Consider the following 27,502-nt stretch of genomic DNA (forward strand, 5'->3'; position numbering starts at 1 on the left):
CACATGTGTGAACACTGCTCTATTCTCCTTAATGGGTTTATATAGGAGCAGTAGTGCGCATGTGTGATCACTGCTCTATTCTCCTCTATGGGTCTATATAGGAGCAGTAGTGCGCATGTGTGATCACTGCTCTATTCTCCTCTATGGGTCTATATAGGAGCAGTAGTGCGCATGTGTGATCACTGCTCTATTCTCCTCTATGGGTCTATATAGGAGCAGTAGTGTGCATGTGTGATCACTGCTCTAGTCTCCTCTATGGGTCTATAGGAGCAGTAGTGCGCATGTGTGATCACTGCTCTATTCTCCTCTATGGGTCTATATAGGAGCAGTAGTGCGCATGTGTGATCACTGCTCTATTCTCCTCTATGGGTCTATATAGGAGCAGTAGTGCGCATGTGTGATCACTGCTCTATTCTCCTCTATGGGTCTATATAGGAGCAGTAGTGTGCATGTGTGATCACTGCTCTATTCTCCTCTATGGGTCTATAGGAGCAGTAGTGCGCATGTGTGATCACTGCTCTATTCTCCTCTATGGGTCTATATAGGAGCAGTAGTGCGCATGTGTGATCACTGCTCTATTCTCCTCTATGGGTCTATAGGAGCAGTAGTGCGCATGTGTGATCACTGCTCTATTCTCCTCTATGGGTCTATATAGGAGCAGTAGTGCGCATGTGTGATCACTGCTCTATTCTCTTCTATGGGTCTATATAGGAGCAGTAATGCGCATGTGTGATCACTGCTCTATTCTCCTCTATGGGTCTATATAGGAGCAGTAGTGTGCATGTGTGATCACTGCTCTATTCTCCTCTATGGGTCTATATAGGAGCAGTAGTGCACATGTGTGATCACTGCTCTATTCTCCTCTATGGGTCTATATAGGAGCAGTAGTGCACATGTGTGATCACTGCTCTATTCTCCTCTATGGGTCTATATAGGAGCAGTAGTGTGCATGTGTGATCACTGCTCTATTCTCCTCTATGAGTCTATATAGGAGCAGTAGTGCGCATGTGTGATCACTGCTCTATTCTCCTCTATGGGTCTATATAGGAGCAGTTGTGCGCATGTGTGATCACTGCTCTATTCTCCTCTATGGGTCTATATAGGAGCAGTTGTGCGCATGTGTGATCACTGCTCTATTCTCCTCTATGGGTCTATATAGGAGCAGTTGTGCGCATGTGTGATCACTGCTCTATTCTCCTCTATGGGTCTATATAGGAGCAGTAGTGCGCATGTGTGATCACTGCTCTATTCTCCTCTATGGGTCTATATAGGAGCAGTTGTGCACATGTGTTATCACTGCTCTATTCTTCTCTATGGGTCTATATAGGAGCAGCTGTGCGCATGTGTGATCACTGCTCTATTCTCCTCTATGGGTCTATATAGGAGCAGTATTGCGCATGTGTGATCACTGCTCTATTCTCCTCTATGGGTCTATATAGGAGCGGTAGTGTGCATGTGTGATCACTGCTCTATTCTCCTCTATGGGTCTATATAGGAGCAGTAGTGCGCATGTGTTATCACTGCTCTATTCTCCTCTATGGGTCTATATAGGAGCAGTTGTGCGCATGTGTTATCACTGCTCTATTCTCCTCTATGGGTCTATATAGGAGCAGTAGTGCGCATGTGTGATCACTGCTCTATTCTCCTCTATGGGTCTATATAGGAGCAGTAGTGTGCATGTGTGATCACTGCTCTATTCTCCTCTATGGGTCTATATAGGAGCAGTAGTGCACATGTGTGATCGCTGCTTTGTTCTCCTCTATGGGTCTATATAGGAGCAGTAGTGCGCATGTGTTATCACTGCTCTGTTCTCCTCTATGGGTCTATATAGGAGCAGTAGTGCGCATGTGTGATCACTGCTGTATTCTCCTCTATGGGTCTATATAGGAGCAGTAGTGCGCATGTGTTATCACTGCTCTATTCTCCTCTATGGGTCTATATAGGAGCAGTAGTGCGCATGTGTGATCACTGCTCTATTCTCTTCTATGGGTCTATATAGGAGCAGTAGTGCGCATGTGTGATCACTGCTCTATTCTCCTCTATGGGTCTATATAGGAACAGTAGTGCGCATGTGTGATCACTGCTCTATTCTCCTCTATGGGTCTATATACAAGCAGTAGTGCGCATGTGTGATCACTGCTCTATTCTCCTCTATGGGTCTATATAGGAGCAGTAGTGCACATGTGTGAACACTGCTCTATTCTCCTCTATGGGTCTATATAGGAGCAGTAGTGCGCATGTGTGATCACTGCTCCATTCTCCTCTATGGGTCTATATAGGAGCAGTAGTGCGCATGTGTGATCGCTGCTCTGTTCTTCTCTATGGGTCTATATAGGAGCAGTAGTGCACATGTGTGAACACTGCTCTATTCTCCTTAATGGGTTTATATAGGAGCAGTAGTGCGCATGTGTGATCGCTGCTCTGTTCTCCTCTATGGGTCTATATAGGAGCAGTAGTGTGCATGTGTGATCACTGCTCTATTCTCCTCTATGGGTCTATATAGGAGCAGTAGTGTGCATGTGTGATCACTGCTCCATTCTCCTCTATGGGTCTATATAGGAGCAGTAGTGCGCATGTGTGATCGCTGCTCTGTTCTTCTCTATGGGTCTATATAGGAGCAGTAGTGCACATGTGTGAACACTGCTCTATTCTCCTTAATGGGTTTATATAGGAGCAGTAGTGCGCATGTGTGATCGCTGCTCTGTTCTCCTCTATGGGTCTATATAGGAGCAGTAGTGCGCATGTGTGATCACTGCTCTATTCTCCTCTATGAGTCTATATAGGAGCAGTAGTGCGCATGTGTGAACACTGCTCTATTCTCCTCTATGGGTCTATATAGGAGCAGTAGTGCGCATGTGTGATCACTGCTCCATTCTCCTCTATGGGTCTATATAGGAGCAGTAGTGCGCATGTGTGATCGCTGCTCTGTTCTTCTCTATGGGTCTATATAGGAGCAGTAGTGCACATGTGTGAACACTGCTCTATTCTCCTTAATGGGTTTATATAGGAGCAGTAGTGCGCATGTGTGATCGCTGCTCTGTTCTCCTCTATGGGTCTATATAGGAGCAGTAGTGCGCATGTGTGATCACTGCTCTATTCTCCTCTATGGGTCTATATAGGAGCAGTAGTGTGCATGTGTGATCACTGCTCTAGTCTCCTCTATGGGTCTATAGGAGCAGTAGTGCGCATGTGTGATCACTGCTCTGTTCTCCTCTATGGGTCTATATAGGAGCAGTTGTGCGCATGTGTGATCACTGCTCGATTCTCTTCTATGGGTCTATATAGGAGCAGTAGTGCGCATGTGTGATCACTGCTCTATTCTCCTCTATGGGTCTATATAGGAGCAGTAGTGCGCATGTGTGATCACTGCTCTATTCTCCTCTATGGGTCTATATAGGAGCAGTAGTGTGCATGTGTGATCACTGCTCTATTCTCCTCTATGGGTCTATAGGAGCAGTAGTGCGCATGTGTGATCACTGCTCTATTCTCCTCTATGGGTCTATATAGGAGCAGTAGTGCGCATGTGTGATGACTGCTCTATTCTCCTCTATGGGTCTATAGGAGCAGTAGTGTGCATGTGTGATCACTGCTCTATTCTCCTCTATGGGTCTATATAGGAGCAGTAGTGCGCATGTGTGATCACTGCTCTATTCTCTTCTATGGGTCTATATAGGAGCAGTAATGCTCATGTGTGATCACTGCTCTATTCTCCTCTATGGGTCTATATAGGAGCAGTAGTGCGCATGTGTGATCACTGCTCTATTCTCCTCTATGGGTCTATATAGGAGCAGTTGTGCGCATGTGTGATCACTGCTCTATTCTTCTTTATGGGTCTATATAGGAGCAGTTGTGCGCATGTGTGATCACTGCTCTATTCTCCTCTATGGGTCTATATAGGAGCAGTAGTGCGCATGTGTGATCACTGCTCTATTCTCCTCTATGGGTCTATATAGGAGCAGTAGTGCGCATGTGTGATCGCTGCTCTGTTCTCCTCTATGGGTCTATATAGGAGCAGTAGTGCACATGTGTGAACACTGCTCTATTCTCCTTAATGGGTTTATATAGGAGCAGTAGTGCGCATGTGTGATCGCTGCTCTGTTCTCCTCTATGGGTCTATATAGGAGCAGTAGTGCGCATGTGTGATCACTGCTCTATTCTCCTCTATGGGTCTATATAGGAGCAGTAGTGCGCATGTGTGATCACTGCTCTATTCTCCTCTATGGGTCTATATAGGAGCAGTAGTGTGCATGTGTGATCACTGCTCTAGTCTCCTCTATGGGTCTATAGGAGCAGTAGTGCGCATGTGTGATCACTGCTCTATTCTCCTCTATGGGTCTATATAGGAGCAGTAGTGCGCATGTGTGATCACTGCTCTATTCTCCTCTATGGGTCTATATAGGAGCAGTAGTGCGCATGTGTGATCACTGCTCTATTCTCCTCTATGGGTCTATATAGGAGCAGTAGTGTGCATGTGTGATCACTGCTCTATTCTCCTCTATGGGTCTATAGGAGCAGTAGTGCGCATGTGTGATCACTGCTCTATTCTCCTCTATGGGTCTATATAGGAGCAGTAGTGCGCATGTGTGATCACTGCTCTATTCTCCTCTATGGGTCTATAGGAGCAGTAGTGCGCATGTGTGATCACTGCTCTATTCTCCTCTATGGGTCTATATAGGAGCAGTAGTGCGCATGTGTGATCACTGCTCTATTCTCTTCTATGGGTCTATATAGGAGCAGTAATGCGCATGTGTGATCACTGCTCTATTCTCCTCTATGGGTCTATATAGGAGCAGTAGTGCACATGTGTGATCACTGCTCTATTCTCCTCTATGGGTCTATATAGGAGCAGTAGTGCACATGTGTGATCACTGCTCTATTCTCCTCTATGGGTCTATATAGGAGCAGTAGTGCACATGTGTGATCACTGCTCTATTCTCCTCTATGGGTCTATATAGGAGCAGTAGTGTGCATGTGTGATCACTGCTCTATTCTCCTCTATGAGTCTATATAGGAGCAGTAGTGCGCATGTGTGATCACTGCTCTATTCTCCTCTATGGGTCTATATAGGAGCAGTTGTGCGCATGTGTGATCACTGCTCTATTCTCCTCTATGGGTCTATATAGGAGCAGTTGTGCGCATGTGTGATCACTGCTCTATTCTCCTCTATGGGTCTATATAGGAGCAGTTGTGCGCATGTGTGATCACTGCTCTATTCTCCTCTATGGGTCTATATAGGAGCAGTAGTGCGCATGTGTGATCACTGCTCTATTCTCCTCTATGGGTCTATATAGGAGCAGTTGTGCACATGTGTTATCACTGCTCTATTCTTCTCTATGGGTCTATATAGGAGCAGTTGTGCGCATGTGTGATCACTGCTCTATTCTCCTCTATGGGTCTATATAGGAGCAGTATTGCGCATGTGTGATCACTGCTCTATTCTCCTCTATGGGTCTATATAGGAGCGGTAGTGTGCATGTGTGATCACTGCTCTATTCTCCTCTATGGGTCTATATAGGAGCAGTAGTGCGCATGTGTTATCACTGCTCTATTCTCCTCTATGGGTCTATATAGGAGCAGTTGTGCGCATGTGTTATCACTGCTCTATTCTCCTCTATGGGTCTATATAGGAGCAGTAGTGCGCATGTGTGATCACTGCTCTATTCTCCTCTATGGGTCTATATAGGAGCAGTAGTGTGCATGTGTGATCACTGCTCTATTCTCCTCTATGGGTCTATATAGGAGCAGTAGTGCACATGTGTGATCGCTGCTTTGTTCTCTTCTATGGGTCTATATAGGAGCAGTAGTGCGCATGTGTTATCACTGCTCTGTTCTCCTCTATGGGTCTATATAGGAGCAGTAGTGCGCATGTGTGATCACTGCTGTATTCTCCTCTATGGGTCTATATAGGAGCAGTAGTGCGCATGTGTTATCACTGCTCTATTCTCCTCTATGGGTCTATATAGGAGCAGTAGTGCGCATGTGTGATCACTGCTCTATTCTCTTCTATGGGTCTATATAGGAGCAGTAGTGCGCATGTGTGATCACTGCTCTATTCTCCTCTATGGGTCTATATAGGAACAGTAGTGCGCATGTGTGATCACTGCTCTATTCTCCTCTATGGGTCTATATACAAGCAGTAGTGCGCATGTGTGATCACTGCTCTATTCTCCTCTATGGGTCTATATAGGAGCAGTAGTGCACATGTGTGAACACTGCTCTATTCTCCTCTATGGGTCTATATAGGAGCAGTAGTGCGCATGTGTGATCACTGCTCCATTCTCCTCTATGGGTCTATATAGGAGCAGTAGTGCGCATGTGTGATCGCTGCTCTGTTCTTCTCTATGGGTCTATATAGGAGCAGTAGTGCACATGTGTGAACACTGCTCTATTCTCCTTAATGGGTTTATATAGGAGCAGTAGTGCGCATGTGTGATCGCTGCTCTGTTCTCCTCTATGGGTCTATATAGGAGCAGTAGTGCGCATGTGTGATCACTGCTCTATTCTCCTCTATGGGTCTATATAGGAGCAGTAGTGTGCATGTGTGATCACTGCTCTAGTCTCCTCTATGGGTCTATAGGAGCAGTAGTGCGCATGTGTGATCACTGCTCTGTTCTCCTCTATGGGTCTATATAGGAGCAGTTGTGCGCATGTGTGATCACTGCTCGATTCTCTTCTATGGGTCTATATAGGAGCAGTAGTGCGCATGTGTGATCACTGCTCTATTCTCCTCTATGGGTCTATATAGGAGCAGTAGTGCGCATGTGTGATCACTGCTCTATTCTCCTCTATGGGTCTATATAGGAGCAGTAGTGTGCATGTGTGATCACTGCTCTATTCTCCTCTATGGGTCTATAGGAGCAGTAGTGCGCATGTGTGATCACTGCTCTATTCTCCTCTATGGGTCTATATAGGAGCAGTAGTGCGCATGTGTGATGACTGCTCTATTCTCCTCTATGGGTCTATAGGAGCAGTAGTGTGCATGTGTGATCACTGCTCTATTCTCCTCTATGGGTCTATATAGGAGCAGTAGTGCGCATGTGTGATCACTGCTCTATTCTCCTCTATGGGTCTATATAGGAGCAGTTGTGCGCATGTGTGATCACTGCTCTATTCTTCTTTATGGGTCTATATAGGAGCAGTTGTGCGCATGTGTGATCACTGCTCTATTCTCCTCTATGGGTCTATATAGGAGCAGTTGTGCGCATGTGTGATCACTGCTCTATTCTCCTCTATGGGTCTATATAGGAGCAGTAGTGCGCATGTGTTATCACTGCTCTATTCTCCTCTATGGGTCTATATAGGAGCAGTAGTGCGCATGTGTGATCACTGCTCTATTCTCCTCTATGGGTCTATATAGGAGCGGTAGTGTGCATGTGTGATCACTGCTCTATTCTCCTCTATGGGTCTATATAGGAGCAGTAGTGCGCATGTGTGATCACTGCTCTATTCTCCTCTATGGGTCTATATAGGAGCAGTAGTGCACATGTGTGATCACTGCTCTATTCTCCTCTATGGGTCTATATACAAGCAGTAGTGCGCATGTGTGATCACTGCTCTATTCTCCTCTATGGGTCTATATAGGAGCAGTAGTGCGCATGTGTGATCGCTGCTCTGTTCTCCTCTATGGGTCTATATAGGAGCAGTAGTGCACATGTGTGAACACTGCTCTATTCTCCTTAATGGGTTTATATAGGAGCAGTAGTGCGCATGTGTGATCGCTGCTCTGTTCTCCTCTATGGGTCTATATAGGAGCAGTAGTGTGCATGTGTGATCACTGCTCTATTCTCCTCTATGGGTCTATATAGGAGCAGTAGTGCACATGTGTTATCACTGCTCTATTCTCCTCTATGGGTCTATATAGGAGCAGTAGTGTGCATGTGTGATCACTGCTCTAGTCTCCTCTATGGGTCTATAGGAGCAGTAGTGCGCATGTGTGATCACTGCTCTATTCTCCTCTATGGGTCTATATAGGAGCAGTAGTGCGCATGTGTGATCACTGCTCTATTCTCCTCTATGGGTCTATATAGGAGCAGTAGTGCGCATGTGTGATCACTGCTCTATTCTCCTCTATGGGTCTATATAGGAGCAGTAGTGAGCATGTGTGATCACTGCTCTATTCTCCTCTATGGGTCTATAGGAGCAGTAGTGCGCATGTGTGATCACTGCTCTATTCTCCTCTATGGGTCTATATAGGAGCAGTAGTGCGCATGTGTGATCACTGCTCTATTCTCCTCTATGGGTCTATAGGAGCAGTAGTGCGCATGTGTGATCACTGCTCTATTCTCCTCTATGGGTCTATATAGGAGCAGTAGTGCGCATGTGTGATCACTGCTCTATTCTCTTCTATGGGTCTATATAGGAGCAGTAATGCGCATGTGTGATCACTGCTCTATTCTCCTCTATGGGTCTATATAGGAGCAGTAGTGCACATGTGTGATCACTGCTCTATTCTCCTCTATGGGTCTATATAGGAGCAGTAGTGCACATGTGTGATCACTGCTCTATTCTCCTCTATGGGTCTATATAGGAGCAGTAGTGCACATGTGTGATCACTGCTCTATTCTCCTCTATGGGTCTATATAGGAGCAGTAGTGTGCATGTGTGATCACTGCTCTATTCTCCTCTATGAGTCTATATAGGAGCAGTAGTGCGCATGTGTGATCACTGCTCTATTCTCCTCTATGGGTCTATATAGGAGCAGTTGTGCGCATGTGTGATCACTGCTCTATTCTCCTCTATGGGTCTATATAGGAGCAGTTGTGCGCATGTGTGATCACTGCTCTATTCTCCTCTATGGGTCTATATAGGAGCAGTTGTGCGCATGTGTGATCACTGCTCTATTCTCCTCTATGGGTCTATATAGGAGCAGTAGTGCGCATGTGTGATTACTGCTCTATTCTCCTCTATGGGTCTATATAGGAGCAGTTGTGCACATGTGTTATCACTGCTCTATTCTTCTCTATGGGTCTATATAGGAGCAGTTGTGCGCATGTGTGATCACTGCTCTATTCTCCTCTATGGGTCTATATAGGAGCAGTATTGCGCATGTGTGATCACTGCTCTATTCTCCTCTATGGGTCTATATAGGAGCAGTAGTGCGCATGTGTTATCACTGCTCTATTCTCCTCTATGGGTCTATATAGGAGCAGTTGTGCGCATGTGTTATCACTGCTCTATTCTCCTCTATGGGTCTATATAGGAGCAGTAGTGCGCATGTGTGATCACTGCTCTATTCTCCTCTATGGGTCTATATAGGAGCAGTAGTGTGCATGTGTGATCACTGCTCTATTCTCCTCTATGGGTCTATATAGGAGCAGTAGTGCACATGTGTGATCGCTGCTTTGTTCTCCTCTATGGGTCTATATAGGAGCAGTAGTGCGCATGTGTTATCACTGCTCTGTTCTCCTCTATGGGTCTATATAGGAGCAGTAGTGCGCATGTGTGATCACTGCTGTATTCTCCTCTATGGGTCTATATAGGAGCAGTAGTGCGCATGTGTTATCACTGCTCTATTCTCCTCTATGGGTCTATATAGGAGCAGTAGTGCGCATGTGTTATCACTGCTCTATTCTCCTCTATGGGTCTATATAGGAGCAGTAGTGCGCATGTGTGATCACTGCTCTATTCTCTTCTATGGGTCTATATAGGAGCAGTAGTGCGCATGTGTGATCACTGCTCTATTCTCCTCTATGGGTCTATATAGGAACAGTAGTGCGCATGTGTGATCACTGCTCTATTCTCCTCTATGGGTCTATATACAAGCAGTAGTGCGCATGTGTGATCACTGCTCTATTCTCCTCTATGGGTCTATATAGGAGCAGTAGTGCACATGTGTGAACACTGCTCTATTCTCCTCTATGGGTCTATATAGGACCAGTAGTGCGCATGTGTGATCACTGCTCCATTCTCCTCTATGGGTCTATATAGGAGCAGTAGTGCGCATGTGTGATCGCTGCTCTGTTCTTCTCTATGGGTCTATATAGGAGCAGTAGTGCACATGTGTGAACACTGCTCTATTCTCCTTAATGGGTTTATATAGGAGCAGTAGTGCGCATGTGTGATCGCTGCTCTGTTCTCCTCTATGGGTCTATATAGGAGCAGTAGTGCGCATGTGTGATCACTGCTCTATTCTCCTCTATGGGTCTATATAGGAGCAGTAGTGTGCATGTGTGATCACTGCTCTAGTCTCCTCTATGGGTCTATAGGAGCAGTAGTGCGCATGTGTGATCACTGCTCTGTTCTCCTCTATGGGTCTATATAGGAGCAGTTGTGCGCATGTGTGATCACTGCTCGATTCTCTTCTATGGGTCTATATAGGAGCAGTAGTGCGCATGTGTGATCACTGCTCTATTCTCCTCTATGGGTCTATATAGGAGCAGTAGTGCGCATGTGTGATCACTGCTCTATTCTCCTCTATGGGTCTATATAGGAGCAGTAGTGTGCATGTGTGATCACTGCTCTATTCTCCTCTATGGGTCTATAGGAGCAGTAGTGCGCATGTGTGATCACTACTCTATTCTCCTCTATGGGTCTATATAGGAGCAGTAGTGCGCATGTGTGATCACTGCTCTATTCTCCTCTATGGGTCTATAGGAGCAGTAGTGTGCATGTGTGATCACTGCTCTATTCTCCTCTATGGGTCTATATAGGAGCAGTAGTGCGCATGTGTGATCACTGCTCTATTCTCTTCTATGGGTCTATATAGGAGCAGTAATGCTCATGTGTGATCACTGCTCTATTCTCCTCTATGGGTCTATATAGGAGCAGTAGTGCGCATGTGTGATCACTGCTCTATTCTCCTCTATGGGTCTATATAGGAGCAGTTGTGCGCATGTGTGATCACTGCTCTATTCTTCTTTATGGGTCTATATAGGAGCAGTTGTGCGCATGTGTGATCACTGCTCTATTCTCCTCTATGGGTCTATATAGGAGCAGTTGTGCGCATGTGTGATCACTGCTCTATTCTCCTCTATGGGTCTATATAGGAGCAGTAGTGCGCATGTGTTATCACTGCTCTATTCTCCTCTATGGGTCTATATAGGAGCAGTAGTGCGCATGTGTGATCACTGCTCTATTCTCCTCTATGGGTCTATATAGGAGCGGTAGTGTGCATGTGTTATCACTGCTCTATTCTCCTCTATGGGTCTATATAGGAGCAGTTGTGCGCATGTGTGATCACTGCTCTATTCTCCTCTATGGGTCTATATAGGAGCAGTTGTGCGCATGTGTGATCACTGCTCTATTCTCCTCTATGGGTCTATATAGGAGCGGTAGTGCGCATGTGTTATCACTGCTCTATTCTCCTCTATGGGTCTATATAGGAGCAGTAGTGCGCATGTGTGATCACTGCTCTATTCTCCTCTATGGGTCTATATAGGAGCAGTAGTGCGCATGTGTTATCACTGCTCTATTCTCCTCTATGGGTCTATATAGGAGCAGTAGTGCGCATGTGTGATCACTGCTCTATTCTCCTCTATGGGTCTATATAGGAGCAGTAGTGCGCATGTGTGATCACTGCTCTATTCTCCTCTATGGGTCTATATAGGAGCAGTTGTGCGCATGTGTGATCACTGCTCTATTCTCCTCTATGGGTCTATATAGGAGCAGTTGTGCGCATGTGTGATCACTGCTCTATTCTCCTCTATGGGTCTATATAGGAGCAGTTGTGCGCATGTGTGATCACTGCTCTATTCTCCTCTATGGGTCTATATAGGAGCAGTAGTGCGCATGTGTTATCACTGCTCTATTCTCCTCTATGGGTCTATATAGGAGCAGTAGTGCGCATGTGTGATCACTGCTCTATTCTCCTCTATGGGTCTATATAGGAGCAGTAGTGCGCATGTGTGATCACTGCTCTATTCTCCTCTATGGGTCTATATAGGAGCAGTAGTGCGCATGTGTGATCACTGCTCTATTCTCCTCTATGGGTCTATATAGGAGCAGTTGTGCGCATGTGTTATCACTGCTCTATTCTCCTCTATGGGTCTATATAGGAGCAGTTGTGCGCATGTGTGATCACTGCTCTATTCTCCTCTATGGGTCTATATAGGAGCAGTAGTGCGCATGTGTGATCACTGCTCTATTCTCCTCTATGGGTCTATATAGGAGCAGTAGTGCGCATGTGTGATCACTGCTCTATTCTCCTCTATGGGTCTATATAGGAGCAGTTGTGCGCATGTGTGATCACTGCTCTATTCTCCTCTATGGATCTATATAGGAGCAGTAGTGCGCATGTGTGATCACTGCTCTATTCTCCTCTATGGGTCTATATAGGAGCAGTAGTGCACATGTGTGATCGCTGCTCTGTTCTCCTCTATGGGTCTATATAGGAGCAGTAGTGCGCATGTGTTATCACTGCTCTGTTCTCCTCTATGGGTCTATATAGGAGCAGTAGTGCGCATGTGTTATGACTGCTCTATTCTCCTCTATGGGTGTATATAGGAGCAGTAGTGCGCATGTGTGATCACTGCTCTATTCTCTTCTATGGGTCTATATAGGAGCAGTAGTGCACATGTGTGATCACTGCTGTGTTCTCCTCTATGGGTCTATATAGGAGCAGTAGTGTGCATGTGTGATCACTGCTCTATTCTCCTCTATGGGTCTATATAGGAGCAGTAGTGCGCATGTGTTATCACTGCTCTATTCTCCTCTATGGGTCTATATAGGAGCAGTAGTGCGCATGTGTGATCACTGCTCTATTCTCTTCTATGGGTCTATATAGGAGCAGTAGTGCGCATGTGTGATCACTGCTCTATTCTCCTCTATGGGTCTATATAGGAGCAGTAGTGCGCATGTGTTATCACTGCTCTATTCTCCTCTATGGGTCTATATAGGAGCAGTAGTGCGCATGTGTGATCACTGCTCTATTCTCCTCTATGGGTCTATATAGGAGCAGTAGTGCGCATGTGTGATCACTGCTCTATTCTCCTCTATGGGTCTATATAGGAGCAGTAGTGCGCATGTGTGATCGCTGCTCTGTTCTCCTCTATGGGTCTATATAGGAGCAGTAGTGCGCATGTGTGATCACTGCTCTATTCTCCTCTATGGGTCTATATAGGAGCAGTAGTGCGCATGTGTGATCACTGCTCTATTCTCCTCTATGGGTCTATATAGGAGCAGTTGTGCGCATGTGTGATCACTGCTCTATTCTCCTCTATGGGTCTATATAGGAGCAGTAGTGCACATGTGTGATCACTGCTCTATTCTCCTCTATGGGTCTATATAGGAGCAGTAGTGCGAATGTGTGATCGCTGCTCTGTTCTCCTCTATGGGTCTATATAGAAGCAGTATTGCACATGTGTGATCACTGCTCTATTCTCCTCTATGGGTCTATATAGGAGCAGTAATGCTCATGTGTGATCACTGCTCTATTCTCCTCTATGGGTCTATATAGGAGCAGTAGTGAGCATGTGTGATCACTGCTCTATTCTCCTCTATGGGTCTATATAGGAGCAGTAGTGCGCATGTGTGATCACTGCTCTATTCTCCTCTATGGGTCTATAGGAGCAGTAGTGCGCATGTGTGATGGCTGCTCTGTTCTCCTCTATGGGTCTATATAGGAGCAGTAGTGCGCATGTGTGATCACTGCTCTATTCTCCTCTATGGGTCTATATAGAAGCAGTAGTGCGCATGTGTGATCACTGCTCTATTCTCCTCTATGGGTCTATAGGAGCAGTTGTGCGCATGTGTTATCACTGCTCTATTCTCCTCTATGGGTCTATATAGGAGCAGTAGTGCGCATGTGTGATGGCTGCTCTGTTCTCCTCTATGGGTCTATATAGGAGCAGTAGTGCTCATGTGTGATCACTGCTCTATTCTCCTCTATGGGTCTATATAGGAGCAGTAGTGCGCATGTGTGATCACTGCTCTATTCTCCTCTATGGGTCTATAGGAGCAGTAGTGCGCATGTGTGATGGCTGCTCTGTTCTCCTCTATGGGTCTATATAGGAGCAGTAGTGCGCATGTGTGATCACTGCTCTATTCTCCTCTATGGGTCTATATAGGAGCAGTAGTGCGCATGTGTGATCACTGCTCTATTCTCCTCTATGGGTCTATAGGAGCAGTAGTGCGCATGTGTGATGGCTGCTCTGTTCTCCTCTATGGGTCTATATAGGAGCAGTAGTGCGCATGTGTGATCACTGCTCTATTCTCCTCTATGGGTCTATAGGAGCAGTAGTGCGCATGTGTGATGGCTGCTCTGTTCTCCTCTATGGGTCTATATAGGAGCAGTAGTGCGCATGTGTGATCACTGCTCTATTCTCCTCTATGGGTCTATATAGGAGCAGTAGTGCGCATGTGTGATCACTGCTCTATTCTCCTCTATGGGTCTATATAGGAGCAGTAGTGTGCATGTGTGATCACTGCTCTATTCTCCTCTATGGGTCTATATAGGAGCAGTTGTGCGCATGTGTGATCACTGCTCTCTTCTCCTCTATGGGTCTATATAGGAGCAGTAGTGTGCATGTGTGATCACTGCTCTATTCTCCTCTATGAGTCTATATAGGAGCAGTAGTGCGCATGTGTGATCACTGCTCTATTCTCCTCTATGGGTCTATATAGGAGCAGTAGTGCACATGTGTGATCACTGCTCTATTCTCCTCTATGAGTCTATATAGGAGCAGTAGTGTGCATGTGTGATCACTGCTCTATTCTCCTCTATGGGTCTATATAGGAGTAGTAGTGCACATGTGTGATCATTGCTCTATTCTCTTCTATGGGTCTATATAGGAGCAGTAGTGCGCATGTGTGATCATTGCTCTATTCTCCTCTAAGGGTCTATATAGGAGCAGTAGTGTGCATGTGTGATCACTGCTCTATTCTCCTCTATGAGTCTATATAGGAGCAGTAATGCTCATGTGTGATCACTGCTCTATTCTCCTCTATGGGTCTATATAGGAGTAGTAGTGCACATGTGTGATCATTGCTCTATTCTCTTCTATGGGTCTATATAGGAGCAGTAGTGCGCATGTGTGATCACTGCTCTATTCTCCTCTATGGGTCTATATAGGAGCAGTAGTGCGCATGTGTGATCATTGCTCTATTCTCTTCTATGGGTCTATATAGGAGCAGTAGTGCGCATGTGTGATCACTGCTCTATTCTCCTCTATGTGTCTATATAGGAGCAGTAGTGCGCATGTGTGATCACTGCTCTATTCTCCTCTATGTGTCTATATAGGAGCAGTAGTGTGCATGTGTGATCACTGCTCTATTCTCCTCCATGGGTCTATATAGGAGCAGTAGTGCGCATGTGTGATCATTGCTCTATTCTCCTCTATGGGTCTATATAGGAGCAGTAGTGTGCATGTGTGATCACTGCTCTATTCTCCTCTATGGGTCTATATAGGAGCAGTAGTGCGCATGTGTGATCACTGCTCTATTCTCCTCTATGAGTCTATATAGGAGCAGTAGTGCGCACGTGTGATCACTGCTCTATTCTCCTCTATGGGTCTATATAGGAGCAGTAGTGTGCATGTGTGATCACTGCTCTATTCTCCTCTATGGGTCTATATAGGAGCAGTAATGCTCATGTGTGATCACTGCTCTATTCTCTTCTATGGGTCTATATAGGAGCAGTAGTGCACATGTGTGATCACTGCTCTATTCTCCTCTATGGGTCTATATAGGAGCAGTAGTGCGCATGTGTGATCATTGCTCTATTCTCTTCTATGGGTCTATATAGGAGCAGTAGTGCGCATGTGTGATCACTGCTCTATTCTCCTCTATGAGTCTATATAGGAGCAGTACTGCGCATGTGTGATCACTGCTCTATTCTCTTCTATGGGTCTATATAGGAGCAGTAGTGCGCATGTGTGATCACTGCTCTATTCTCCTCTATGAGTCTATATAGGAGCAGTAGTGCGCATGTGTGATCACTGCTCTATTCTCCTCTATGGGTCTATATAGGAGCAGTAGTGTGCATGTGTGATCACTGCTCTATTCTCCTCTATGAGTCTATATAGGAGCAGTAGTGTGCATGTGTGATCACTGCTCTATTCTCCTCTATGAGTCTATATAGGAGCAGTAGTGTGCATGTGTGATCACTGCTCTATTCTCCTCTATGGGTCTATATAGGAGCAGTAGTGTGCATGTGTGATCACTGCTCTATTCTCCTCTATGGGTCTATAGGAGCAGTAGTGCGCATGTGTGATCACTGCTCTATTCTCCTCTATGGGTCTATATAGGAGCAGTAGTGCGCATGTGTGATGACTGCTCTATTCTCCTCTATGGGTCTATAGGAGCAGTAGTGTGCATGTGTGATCACTGCTCTATTCTCCTCTATGGGTCTATATAGGAGCAGTAGTGCGCATGTGTGATCACTGCTCTATTCTCTTCTATGGGTCTATATAGGAGCAGTAGTGCGCATGTGTGATCACTGCTCTATTCTCCTCTATGGGTCTATATAGGAGCAGTTGTGCGCATGTGTGATCACTGCTCTATTCTTCTTTATGGGTCTATATAGGAGCAGTTGTGCGCATGTGTGATCACTGCTCTATTCTCCTCTATGGGTCTATATAGGAGCAGTTGTGCGCATGTGTGATCACTGCTCTATTCTCCTCTATGGGTCTATATAGGAGCAGTAGTGCGCATGTGTTATCACTGCTCTATTCTCCTCTATGGGTCTATATAGGAGCAGTAGTGCGCATGTGTGATCACTGCTCTATTCTCCTCTATGGGTCTATATAGGAGCGGTAGTGTGCATGTGTGATCACTGCTCTATTCTCCTCTATGGGTCTATATAGGAGCAGTAGTGCGCATGTGTGATCACTGCTCTATTCTCCTCTATGGGTCTATATAGGAGCAGTAGTGCACATGTGTGATCACTGCTCTATTCTCCTCTATGGGTCTATATACAAGCAGTAGTGCGCATGTGTGATCACTGCTCTATTCTCCTCTATGGGTCTATATAGGAGCAGTAGTGCGCATGTGTGATCGCTGCTCTGTTCTCCTCTATGGGTCTATATAGGAGCAGTAGTGCACATGTGTGAACACTGCTCTATTCTCCTTAATGGGTTTATATAGGAGCAGTAGTGCGCATGTGTGATCGCTGCTCTGTTCTCCTCTATGGGTCTATATAGGAGCAGTAGTGTGCATGTGTGATCACTGCTCTATTCTCCTCTATGGGTCTATATAGGAGCAGTAGTGCACATGTGTTATCACTGCTCTATTCTCCTCTGTGGGTCTATATAGGAGCAGTAGTGTGCATGTGTGATCACTGCTCTAGTCTCCTCTATGGGTCTATAGGAGCAGTAGTGCGCATGTGTGATCACTGCTCTATTCTCCTCTATGGGTCTATATAGGAGCAGTAGTGCGCATGTGTGATCACTGCTCTGTTCTCCTCTATGGGTCTATATAGGAGCAGTAGTGCGCATGTGTGATCACTGCTCTATTCTCCTCTATGGGTCTATATAGGAGCAGTAGTGCGAATGTGTGATCGCTGCTCTGTTCTCCTCTATGGGTCTATATAGGAGCAGTAGTGTGCATGTGTGATCGCTGCTCTATTCTCCTCTATGGGTCTATATAGGAGCAGTAGTGCGCATGTGTGATCGCTGCTCTATTTTCCTCTATGGGTCTATATAGGAGCAGTAGTGCTCATGTGTGATCACTGCTCTATTCTCCTCTATGGGTCTATATAGGAGCGGTAGTGAGCATTTGTGATCACTGCTCTATTCTCCTCTATGGGTCTATATAGGAGCGGTAGTGCGCATGTGTGATCACTGCTCTATTCTCTTCTATGGGTCTATATAGGAGCAGTAGTGCGCATGTGTGATCACAGCTGTATTCTCTTCTATGGGTCTATATAGGAGCAGTAGTGCGCATGTGTGATCACTGCTCTATTCTCCTCTATGGGTCTATATAGGAGCGGTAGTGCGCATGTGTGAACACTGCTCTATTCTCTTCTATGGGTCTATATAGGAGCAGTAGTGCACATGTGTGATCACTGCTGTATTCTCTTCTATGGGTCTATATAGGAGCAGTAGTGCGCATGTGTGATCACTGCTCTATTCTCCTCTATGGGTCTATATAGGAGCGGTAGTGCGCATGTGTGAACACTGCTCTATTCTCTTCTATGGGTCTATATAGGAGCAGTAGTGCGCATGTGTGATCACTGCTGTATTCTCCTCTATGAGTCTATATAGGAGCAGTAGTGCGCATGTGTGATCACTGCTCTATTCTCCTCTATGGGTCTATATAGGAGCGGTAGTGCGCATGTGTGAACACTGCTCTATTCTCTTCTATGGGTCTATATAGGAGCAGTAGTGCGCATGTGTGATCACTGCTGTATTCTCCTCTATGAGTCTATATAGGAGCAGTAGTGCGCATGTGTGATCACTGCTCTATTCTCCTCTATGGGTTTATATAGGAGCGGTAGTGTGCATGTGTGATCACTGCTCTATTCTCCTCTATGGGTCTATATAGGAGCAGTTGTGCGCATGTGTGATCACTGCTCTATTCTCCTCTATGGGTCTATATAGGAGCGGTAGTGTGCATGTGTGAACACTGCTCTATTCTCTTCTATGGGTCTATATAGGAGCAGTAGTGCGCATGTGTGATCACTGTTCTATTCTCCTCTTTGAGTCTATATAGGAGCAGTAGTGCGCATGTGTGATCACTGCTCTATTCTCCTCTATGGGTCTATATAGGAGCGGTAGTGCGCATGTGTGATCACTGCTCTATTCTCCTCTATGAGTCTATATAGGAGCGGTAGTGCGCATGTGTGATCACTGCTCTATTCTCCTCTATGAGTCTATATAGGAGCAGTAGTGCGCATGTGTGATCACTGCTCTATTCTCCTCTATGAGTCTATATAGGAGCAGTAGTGCGCATGTGTGAACACTGCTCTATTCTCTTCTATGGGTCTATATAGGAGCAGTAGTGCACATGTGTGAACACTGCTCTATTCTCTTCTATGGGTCTATATAGGAGCAGTAGTGCGCATGTGTGATCACTGCTCTATTCTCCTCTATGAGTCTATATAGGAGCGGTAGTGTGCATGTGTGATCACTGCTCTATTCTCCTCTATGGGTCTATATAGGAGCAGTAGTGCGCATGTGTGATCACTGCTTTATTCTCCTCTATGGGTCTATATAGGAGCAGTAGTGCGCATGTGTGATCACTGCTCTATTCTCCTCTATGGGTCTATATAGGAGCAGTAGTGCGCATGTGTGAACACTGCTCTATTCTCCTCTATGGGTCTATATAGGAGCAGTAGTGCGCATGTGTGATCACTGCTCTATTCTCCTCTATGGGTCTATATAGGAGCAGTTGTGCGCATGTGTGATCACTGCTCTATTCTCCTCTATGGGTCTATATAGGAGCAGTAGTGCACATGTGTGATCACTGCTCTATTCTCCTCTATGGGTCTATATAGGAGCAGTAGTGCGCATGTGTGATCACTGCTCTATTCTCCTCTATGGGTCTATATAGGAGCAGTTGTGCGCATGTGTGATCACTGCTCTATTCTCCTCTATGGGTCTATATAGGAGCAGTAGTGCACATGTGTGAACACTGCTCTATTCTCCTCTATGGGTCTATATAGGAGCAGTAGTGCGCATGTGTGATCACTGTTCTATTCTCCTCTTTGAGTCTATATAGGAGCAGTAGTGCGCATGTGTGATCACTGCTCTATTCTCCTCTATGGGTCTATATAGGAGCGGTAGTGCGCATGTGTGATCACTGCTCTATTCTCCTCTATGAGTCTATATAGGAGCGGTAGTGCGCATGTGTGATCACTGCTCTATTCTCCTCTATGAGTCTATATAGGAGCAGTAGTGCGCATGTGTGATCACTGCTCTATTCTCCTCTATGAGTCTATATAGGAGCAGTAGTGCGCATGTGTGAAAACTGCTCTATTCTCTTCTATGGGTCTATATAGGAGCAGTAGTGCACATGTGTGAACACTGCTCTATTCTCTTCTATGGGTCTATATAGGAGCAGTAGTGCGCATGTGTGATCACTGCTCTATTCTCCTCTATGAGTCTATATAGGAGCGGTAGTGTGCATGTGTGATCACTGCTCTATTCTCCTCTATGGGTCTATATAGGAGCAGTAGTGCGCATGTGTGATCACTGCTTTATTCTCCTCTATGGGTCTATATAGGAGCAGTAGTGCGCATGTGTGATCACTGCTCTATTCTCCTCTATGGGTCTATATAGGAGCAGTAGTGCGCATGTGTGAACACTGCTCTATTCTCCTCTATGGGTCTATATAGGAGCAGTAGTGCGCATGTGTGATCACTGCTCTATTCTCCTCTATGGGTCTATATAGGAGCAGTTGTGCGCATGTGTGATCACTGCTCTATTCTCCTCTATGGGTCTATATAGGAGCAGTAGTGCACATGTGTGAACACTGCTCTATTCTCCTCTATGGGTCTATATAGGAGCAGTAGTGCGCATGTTTGATCACTGCTCTATTCTCCTCTATGGGTCTATATAGGAGCAGTAGTGCGCATGTGTGATCACTGCTCTATTCTCCTCTATGGGTCTATATAGGAGCAGTAGTGCGCATGTGTGATCACTGCTCTATTCTCTTCTATGGGTCTATATAGGAGCAGTAGTGCGCATGTGTGATCACTGCTCTATTCTCCTCTATGGGTCTATATAGGAGCAGTAGTGCGCATGTGTGATCACTGCTCTATTCTCCTCTATGGGTCTATATAGGAGCAGTAGTGTGAATATGTAATCGCTGCTCTATTCTCTTCTATGGGTCGCAACCAATCACAGCCCAGCCTTCATGTTATCTGTGCAGTTTCAAAAAAAGAAAGTTGAGATCTGATTGGTTTCTATGAGCAATAAAAATGGTTTATTTAGACAGTTTTGATAACTAAGTCCCAAAGTATATTAGATAGTTGTAGAACTTTGCTGTTGATAATGCCTGTATCACCTTTAAGGGAGTATACATGAAAATGTAACTCATGGTGACCCCCAATTTGGATTTGACCCTCAAATTTGGAACCCCTGAGAACTTTTTGGAAGTAAATTTAATTATCAAAATTTCTTCAAGCAGTTCCTTTAAGAATTTATATCCCAAAGTGGAAATGGACTCGAACTTTTCAGATAGCAAAAGTCATGATGGAAAAAAATAAATAAATAAACTGCCTGGCAACAGGGCGAGAGACAGCAGATGGGTGTAACACACGTGAAGATCACATGACTAGGAAAAAGAGGCACACAGGTCACATGACTTGAAATGCGTGACATACCGTGGCGAGTGTTCCTCATGGGTCACTGATAGTTATTCTGAAAAATAACATGAAGTCAGAGGCTGAGAACAGCCACAGCCAGAAGCATGTAAGGGCCACGTATGCATACACAGAACCATGGCTGACCGTGATACATATACATACAAGCATACATTAATATACGGCTACGGCTGGACTACTCCGGGTGCCTAAACACAATGGAGACCGATGTAGTCATATACAAACACGCCAACATGGCAGTCAGACCCCATCGTAGGTCACGTGTGACTATAGAACATTCTGTGTGGTTGCAAAATGGCAGAAAAATTCACTACCGGAAAATCTGTGGTCCGTCCATATAGGCACCTAGTCATGTGTGGTGTCGGTCTTGTCAATTCTGGATCTTGATGGTTGAAAAGTCAGTAAAAGTTGCATTGATTATTTGATGAAGCTTACACATGCTAACTAGAGTCTTGAAACACGTTTTACAGAATTTTTCATTTTTTTTTTTTTTTGCCTGAAAAGACCCAATTTTTTTCTTAAAAAAAAAAAAATTGTTCCCAATAGGCCTTAATAAAAAAAAAATGTCCTACTGTTTTGTGTCTACAGCTCCTATGCAGCCCTATGTGTCTCCATGGTAACAGAGAAACAATAAACCACGTCTAGTCGGATTCTAGAGTTGCTAATCCTTACGTTTGGTTTGCAAGAAATAAAGGACAGGCTAGAAGGGAGTATGTTTTCTAGGGTTAGACTACATCGGGATTGTTTGTTGTCTGTTACCGAGGAAACGCACAAGTCTGCATAGGAGCTGCAGAAACAAAACTGTTTTTTAAAGTAATTGAAAAGTGTCTAAATATTTTAGATGTATTGAGTTCGAAAAAAAAAACCAGAAGTCCCCTGGCATTGCTAACAGGGAGACGAATAGGGATTCCCTCATACTTTGCAGCCTGTCTGACTAATTTAAAGAGTAGGCCGGAGTAAAATGCCAGGCTTGTGGGCTGTGAGGTGGGAGCAAGACTATTACAAAACTATTCCAGAGGTCTCCATTTTTACCCCAGAGAATTAGCAAGCCTAAACTAGCTGTAGTCAAACTGCAGCTCCCACTATGTCCTGAAACCCCGTGGGGCATAATTTGATTGTCTATTGTAACATGTGGGGCAGATTTACTAAAAAGCGTCTAAAAGAAAAACGGACTTTATTGTCCACAGCAACCAATCGCAGCACAACTTTCATTTTACCAGAGCAGAGTAACCAATCACAGCGCAGGTTTTATTTTACCAGAGGAGTTTAAATGAAGAAAGCTGAGCTGTGATTGGTGGCTATTGGCCACAAAGACAAAAAAAAACAAAAACATTTGTTTTAGGCTCTAAATGAGGCCCTGTTTTTCCAGATTTAGGAGCAGAACCCAGTTGCCATGTGTGTTAAGCTTTCATCAGCACAATCCACAAACACAAAATCCCAGAGGGATTTGTGACGGGCGATCTCACCATGATGTCATTAATGAATCTAGCTGTGGAAAATGAACCCTCATTCTATATACAAGAGAAGTGGGGAGGTGGGGGGGCACAAATACAGACAAAAAATGAAAAAGATTCCTATCCTATAGACGCAAGCTAAAACACTTCTCATGCCTAAATATACGAGAGAGGCGTCATTTGGGCGGCCATTTTGAGAGTTGATAAACAATATGGCCACTGCTTGTAGTGTGCAGATGCTAAGTAAATCAATTTTACGTAAAGGAAGTTCAATCATTGCATAATGAAATGCTATGCGACCTGATTATTGTCAAGGTCTCTACTTGTTGTCAGTGAATAGAAACACTCTGGTTTACGTCCACAAGCTGAAAACCCGTCCTAATCACGTCCCACTGACACATATGCACGTTCTGGTGAAAGGAAACGTTCTTTTTGTATCGAGGCCTACACCTGTAGGACATGATCCAGATAGGTTTCACAGCAAATATTTTTCTATCCACTGGTGACAAGAAATGACTTTGAAATCGGAGAGGAATAGAAAGTACTAGTGTATATAAAAAAGTTGCAGAACTTTTCAATAAACAATGTTTGAACTTTATTTATGTAAAGTCATAAACACCCCTTTAATAATAAAATATAGGGGAAAGTAAAATTGTCCATGGCAAGCAATAGGGTCTCTGCTTTCATGTTGTAAAGGACTTTAAAAAAAATGAAAGCTGAAATCAGATTGGTTGATATATACAAGCTCTATACTGTATATCTACCTCCTTGGGTTTCACTCATTTCTCCCCCAGATTAAGAGGCCACAATGTTTATGAAATTTCCCCCTAGTAGGGACTATTGCGGGGTCAACCAGTCATGTGACTATCTACTGTCAGAGACAAACTCTGGTTAGGTACTCTGTCCAGATACAGTACTTGTTACCTTTTCTAATAATGGTAAAAAATTTAGGGGAAAATAGAAGCTTAGAGAAAATAAAGCTGGAATTGAAGTTACGAGGCAAATCGGATGCCTATCGAAAAATAATATGATGTGCCTCGAAGCCAAGTATCAGGGGCACAGCTCGTTAGGCCTATTAGGGGAATGTAAACAAGCCCACAATTATATTCTTATATCATAAGGTGATGGTATATCTCTATCATTTTTGTGATGGGAGTCGGTCCCACCTCTGGGACCCCCACAGTTAATGAGAATGAAGTTGTTCTACGTTTTTCCTGCGTGGTGGTGCCCCTTGGCCACATGGTTACGCTGAGAAATACAAAGTGAATGGGGCTGACTGTAGTTCTCTGCACAGCCATATGGCCATGGGGGGCGCTGTGCAAGAGAAAGATTACAGACGACCACCGATCATATCCTAGAGACCTAAGGGTCTTTAACAAACAGATGCAAACTGCATCCATGTATGTATGTACTGAAAAAGCCTCTGTACACTCGCGGTCCAAGCAGAGAAAGCTCTAGAGGTCAATGCCATACTGTGGCCTAAATTACGCGTAGCCACTGCTTGGTTTTAGGGAGCAGGAATCGGGAGGTGGGGGGTATATAGAATAGAGACTTGCCGTGTGAATGGGGTAGAAGGGAAAGCTGTGTGAAATAAGGGAAGAGCATGGATGACATGGTAGTGGAAGTGTGGTAGGATGCACTATGCAGTAGCATGCTGTCCGCCATGATGATGACCGGTGAATGTAGAGATCTCGGAATGTGCACACAAAATACTCCCTGATCCTTAGGCTAGGGCAATGCGATGACATCAGAAGTCTGACATCACATCTTGGCCTTGCCCATAGCCATTACATTACATTACGTCAGATCTATCAGTAAGCCAGTCTGGTGCAACAATGGACCAAGGATCGTACAGGGCAATCTAAATACACACTAGGCTGGTCCATGATATTAATTCCTAATGACACTACTGTACAATCAGATAGTGTGACTGTACCCAGCCATGTCTTCTAGGTCATCACTGCATCAATAGTCCCCATTGGAGGAACACTTGATGGGCTTCAGGCAGGAAAGATCTCCATGTTTTTACAGCAGACACATATATTAACCATGTCGTCAAATTCAGGCCAATATTCAAAGGTTACTAAATAATCAACCCAAAATTAAGTATATCTGAAAATAGGTCACTTCTATCTCAATTAATACATCTAGTGGTGGCATGGGCACTGTCCTGTTGACATCTGTGAGGTTCCTCAAAAGCAAATTGGTCCCCACTGAATTATTTTAAGAGTTTTCAATTGTCCAAAATGGACAACCCGTCATATCAAAAGGTGTCACTACCTCAGAACAGTACTAATACTGTAACAGCAAGTTTACTTGCAGTAAAGTCTCCACTGGTATATCCCAGACCAACATATAATGTAAGGTAGCTGGACAATGTAAAGGCCCGTATACAAAATAGATGGCTGTCAGCCGAATAATGCTTTAGCCAATCGTTTGGCTGACAGCCACCTTGGCCATCTTCTCTGTTAGAGACTCCTGTAGTCACTGCTTATCTCCGAGGGAACAAAGTGATCAACAGTCCGAAATCGAACATGCCACATCCTTATCTCCCCTGAAATGGGCCGGGCCGCTTACAAATTAGACTGTCGGTCAGTCGGTCGAGCTAGTTGATATTGGAGGGTGCGGCCAATATTAGTCTAATGTGAATGGAGGGCTTAAGCCCTGAATCACATGGCTCTAGGGGTCATTCTTATCTACAAGAACCTATCACAAGAGATCATTATATGGCTACTGGACCAGAGGTCAACAACCTATGGCAAGTGTGCCACAGCTGGCACATGAGTCCAGTGTGCCTGGTAAGGTGTAAGTTTAAAGAGTCCTTAATATGAAGTTCTGTTGAATTTGGCTGCAGCCTCTTTAAGAGGCAGAAAAAAGGACTTGAAGGGGTATTCCCATCTCCAAGATCCTATCCCAATATGTAGCAGGTGTACAAATAATAATAAGAGCAAATACCTCCAATTAGAAATGCAGTGTAGTTGTTCTGATTCACTATGTCACTTTCCCAATATGCAGGGCATTGCACTAGCTTAGGTATCTAAGGTTAACACCACTCATATAGTGACAATTAGTTAGTTGCTAGTGGTCGTAACCATGGATACCTAAACTACTGCAATGCCCTGCACATTGGGAAAGTGACATAGTGAATCAGAACAACTATACGGCATTTCTAATTGAAGGTATTTGCTAATATTATTATTATTACACCTACTACATATTGGGATATGATCTTGCAGATGGGAATACCCCTTTAGGCGGCACTGCTGATGGAGGGAAGGAGCAGATGGCTGGTGGAGAGAGGCGCACCCAAAGGGCTGAAGAGGAGGTACCTGTGCGTTGCGGCGTGCACAGAAGGGGCCAGCATCTCCTCTTATCTGGTTGCCATTTGGCTATATTCCACTTCCGTCATGCTGTTCCCCTGTGTGGGATGTTCTTACTAAACTTTAAAATGATCATTACAAGGCAGATACTTCAATCTTGGATAATTAGTACACCTTTGAATACTTAATTAAAGCCCGAATATTAAGATGTTGTCAAAGTCTTTGGCTGGATATTAGGCGCATTGTGCCTTTAAGAATATTATTCTCAGTTCATACAAACTTACCTAGGGACACCAGGAGGGGCACGGTTAGGCCTAGAGGGAATTTGGGGAGGTGGACCAAAAGGATCAGGGGATGCCCCAGGCCTGGATGGAACTGGTGGTGCACTCCCAAGAGTGGTGCCAGGTGGAGGTGGTCCTGGCGCTGGTCCTCGTGACCCAGGTCTGGCTGGAGGTACGGCAGGTGCTCTCCTTTGCGGGGTAGGGCTTGATGTAGGAGACCTTTTTTACGATAAACATTTAATGATCACATCATGGGAAGTGAAGAGTATCCCTATATTATACGTCACCTGAACATTGCTTTCTACTTACCTGCGCCCGGTGGGTACATTTTGCACCTGTAGCCATGAGTCATCTACGGGTGGAGGCATGGGGGTGCTTATAGTTGTTGTGTTGATGTCGCCGATAATATTTAAGGCTTCTTTCAGGGCATGATACATGCGCAACATCTCATCCCTGTGTTGTGCCTGTTCTAGCGACTCTTCCATCAGCGTATTCTGATCACTACATGAGTACAAGTTGGCGAGGAGCTCCGAGTGGATGAAATCTTTAGTCTGTATACCAAATACAAGCAGTGTGAGCACCATACAATGTTTTTCTTTCTATCTCTAGCCTATAGCAGTCACAAATCTACCTCCTGATGAAAGTCTAAAATCTCAGGACGTAGCTGTCTTCCTTTATCAATCTCTATACTGAAGCTCAGCTTTTTCAGATTGGCAGCTGTGTAAAAGCAAAAGCCCACAACTCCATTATTCTCCAACCTAAAATCATGATTCGCGCACAGAAAGTTACATTTTAGCACAGCCAGGATGGGTGTAAATTATTTTGTTAGAAACTATAAGCACCTAAATCATCAAAGAAAACACATGTATCTGTCACAGGAAATCTGAGGTTGGTCTTCTTAAAAGCTATGTACACCTTAGCACAGATCTCCCCAGCCTGGAGAGGGGAGAAAGTATCTACAGTCTCAGGGAGGTCAGAGAAAATAGGCTACAGATAAGAAGGAAATCATAAGAAGATTAAATAAGTGCAGGATAGAAGCTGTACTGATATATGAGCTAATGAAGATACGCAGAGACCTCACTTATAGCCTATATTACTGGGAGATACACTCCTACATGAAAAAAGTCAGAAACTTGTGGGGCTGAAAATGAATAATGGAATATTGCAGTATGGCTAAGGTAACCATTAACATGTCAAAATCCTTTTTTTCATGCCAAAGATGCTCTTTAAATAAGCGATTTTTTGGTG

General features: G+C 44.8%; 1 protein-coding gene across 13 annotated transcripts in view; it reads right to left on the reverse strand.

Annotated features, from left to right (window-relative positions):
* DNM1 (dynamin 1) overlaps nucleotides 1–27,502 on the reverse strand; it is a 150,902-nt gene that overhangs the window by 7,590 nt on the left and 115,810 nt on the right. For 9 of the 13 annotated variants that reach the window (XM_073640195.1, XM_073640185.1, XM_073640197.1 and 6 more), the window contains 2 exons: nucleotides 26,564–26,805; nucleotides 26,258–26,473 (listed from right to left, as the gene is read on the reverse strand). In XM_073640195.1, coding sequence (XP_073496296.1) covers nucleotides 26,258–26,473; nucleotides 26,564–26,805 — 458 coding nt within the window. Of the gene's footprint in view, nucleotides 1–21,199; nucleotides 21,237–26,257; nucleotides 26,474–26,563; nucleotides 26,806–27,502 lie in introns of all 13 variants that reach the window. The other 4 variants (XM_073640188.1, XM_073640196.1, XM_073640186.1 and 1 more) reach the window with 1 other exon arrangement.

This window comes from Phyllobates terribilis, unplaced genomic scaffold, assembly GCF_046119375.1.
Source record: "Phyllobates terribilis strain yellow unplaced genomic scaffold, ASM4611937v1 Scaffold_7__3_contigs__length_470593459, whole genome shotgun sequence".
NCBI classification, from domain to species: domain Eukaryota; kingdom Metazoa; phylum Chordata; class Amphibia; order Anura; family Dendrobatidae; genus Phyllobates; species Phyllobates terribilis.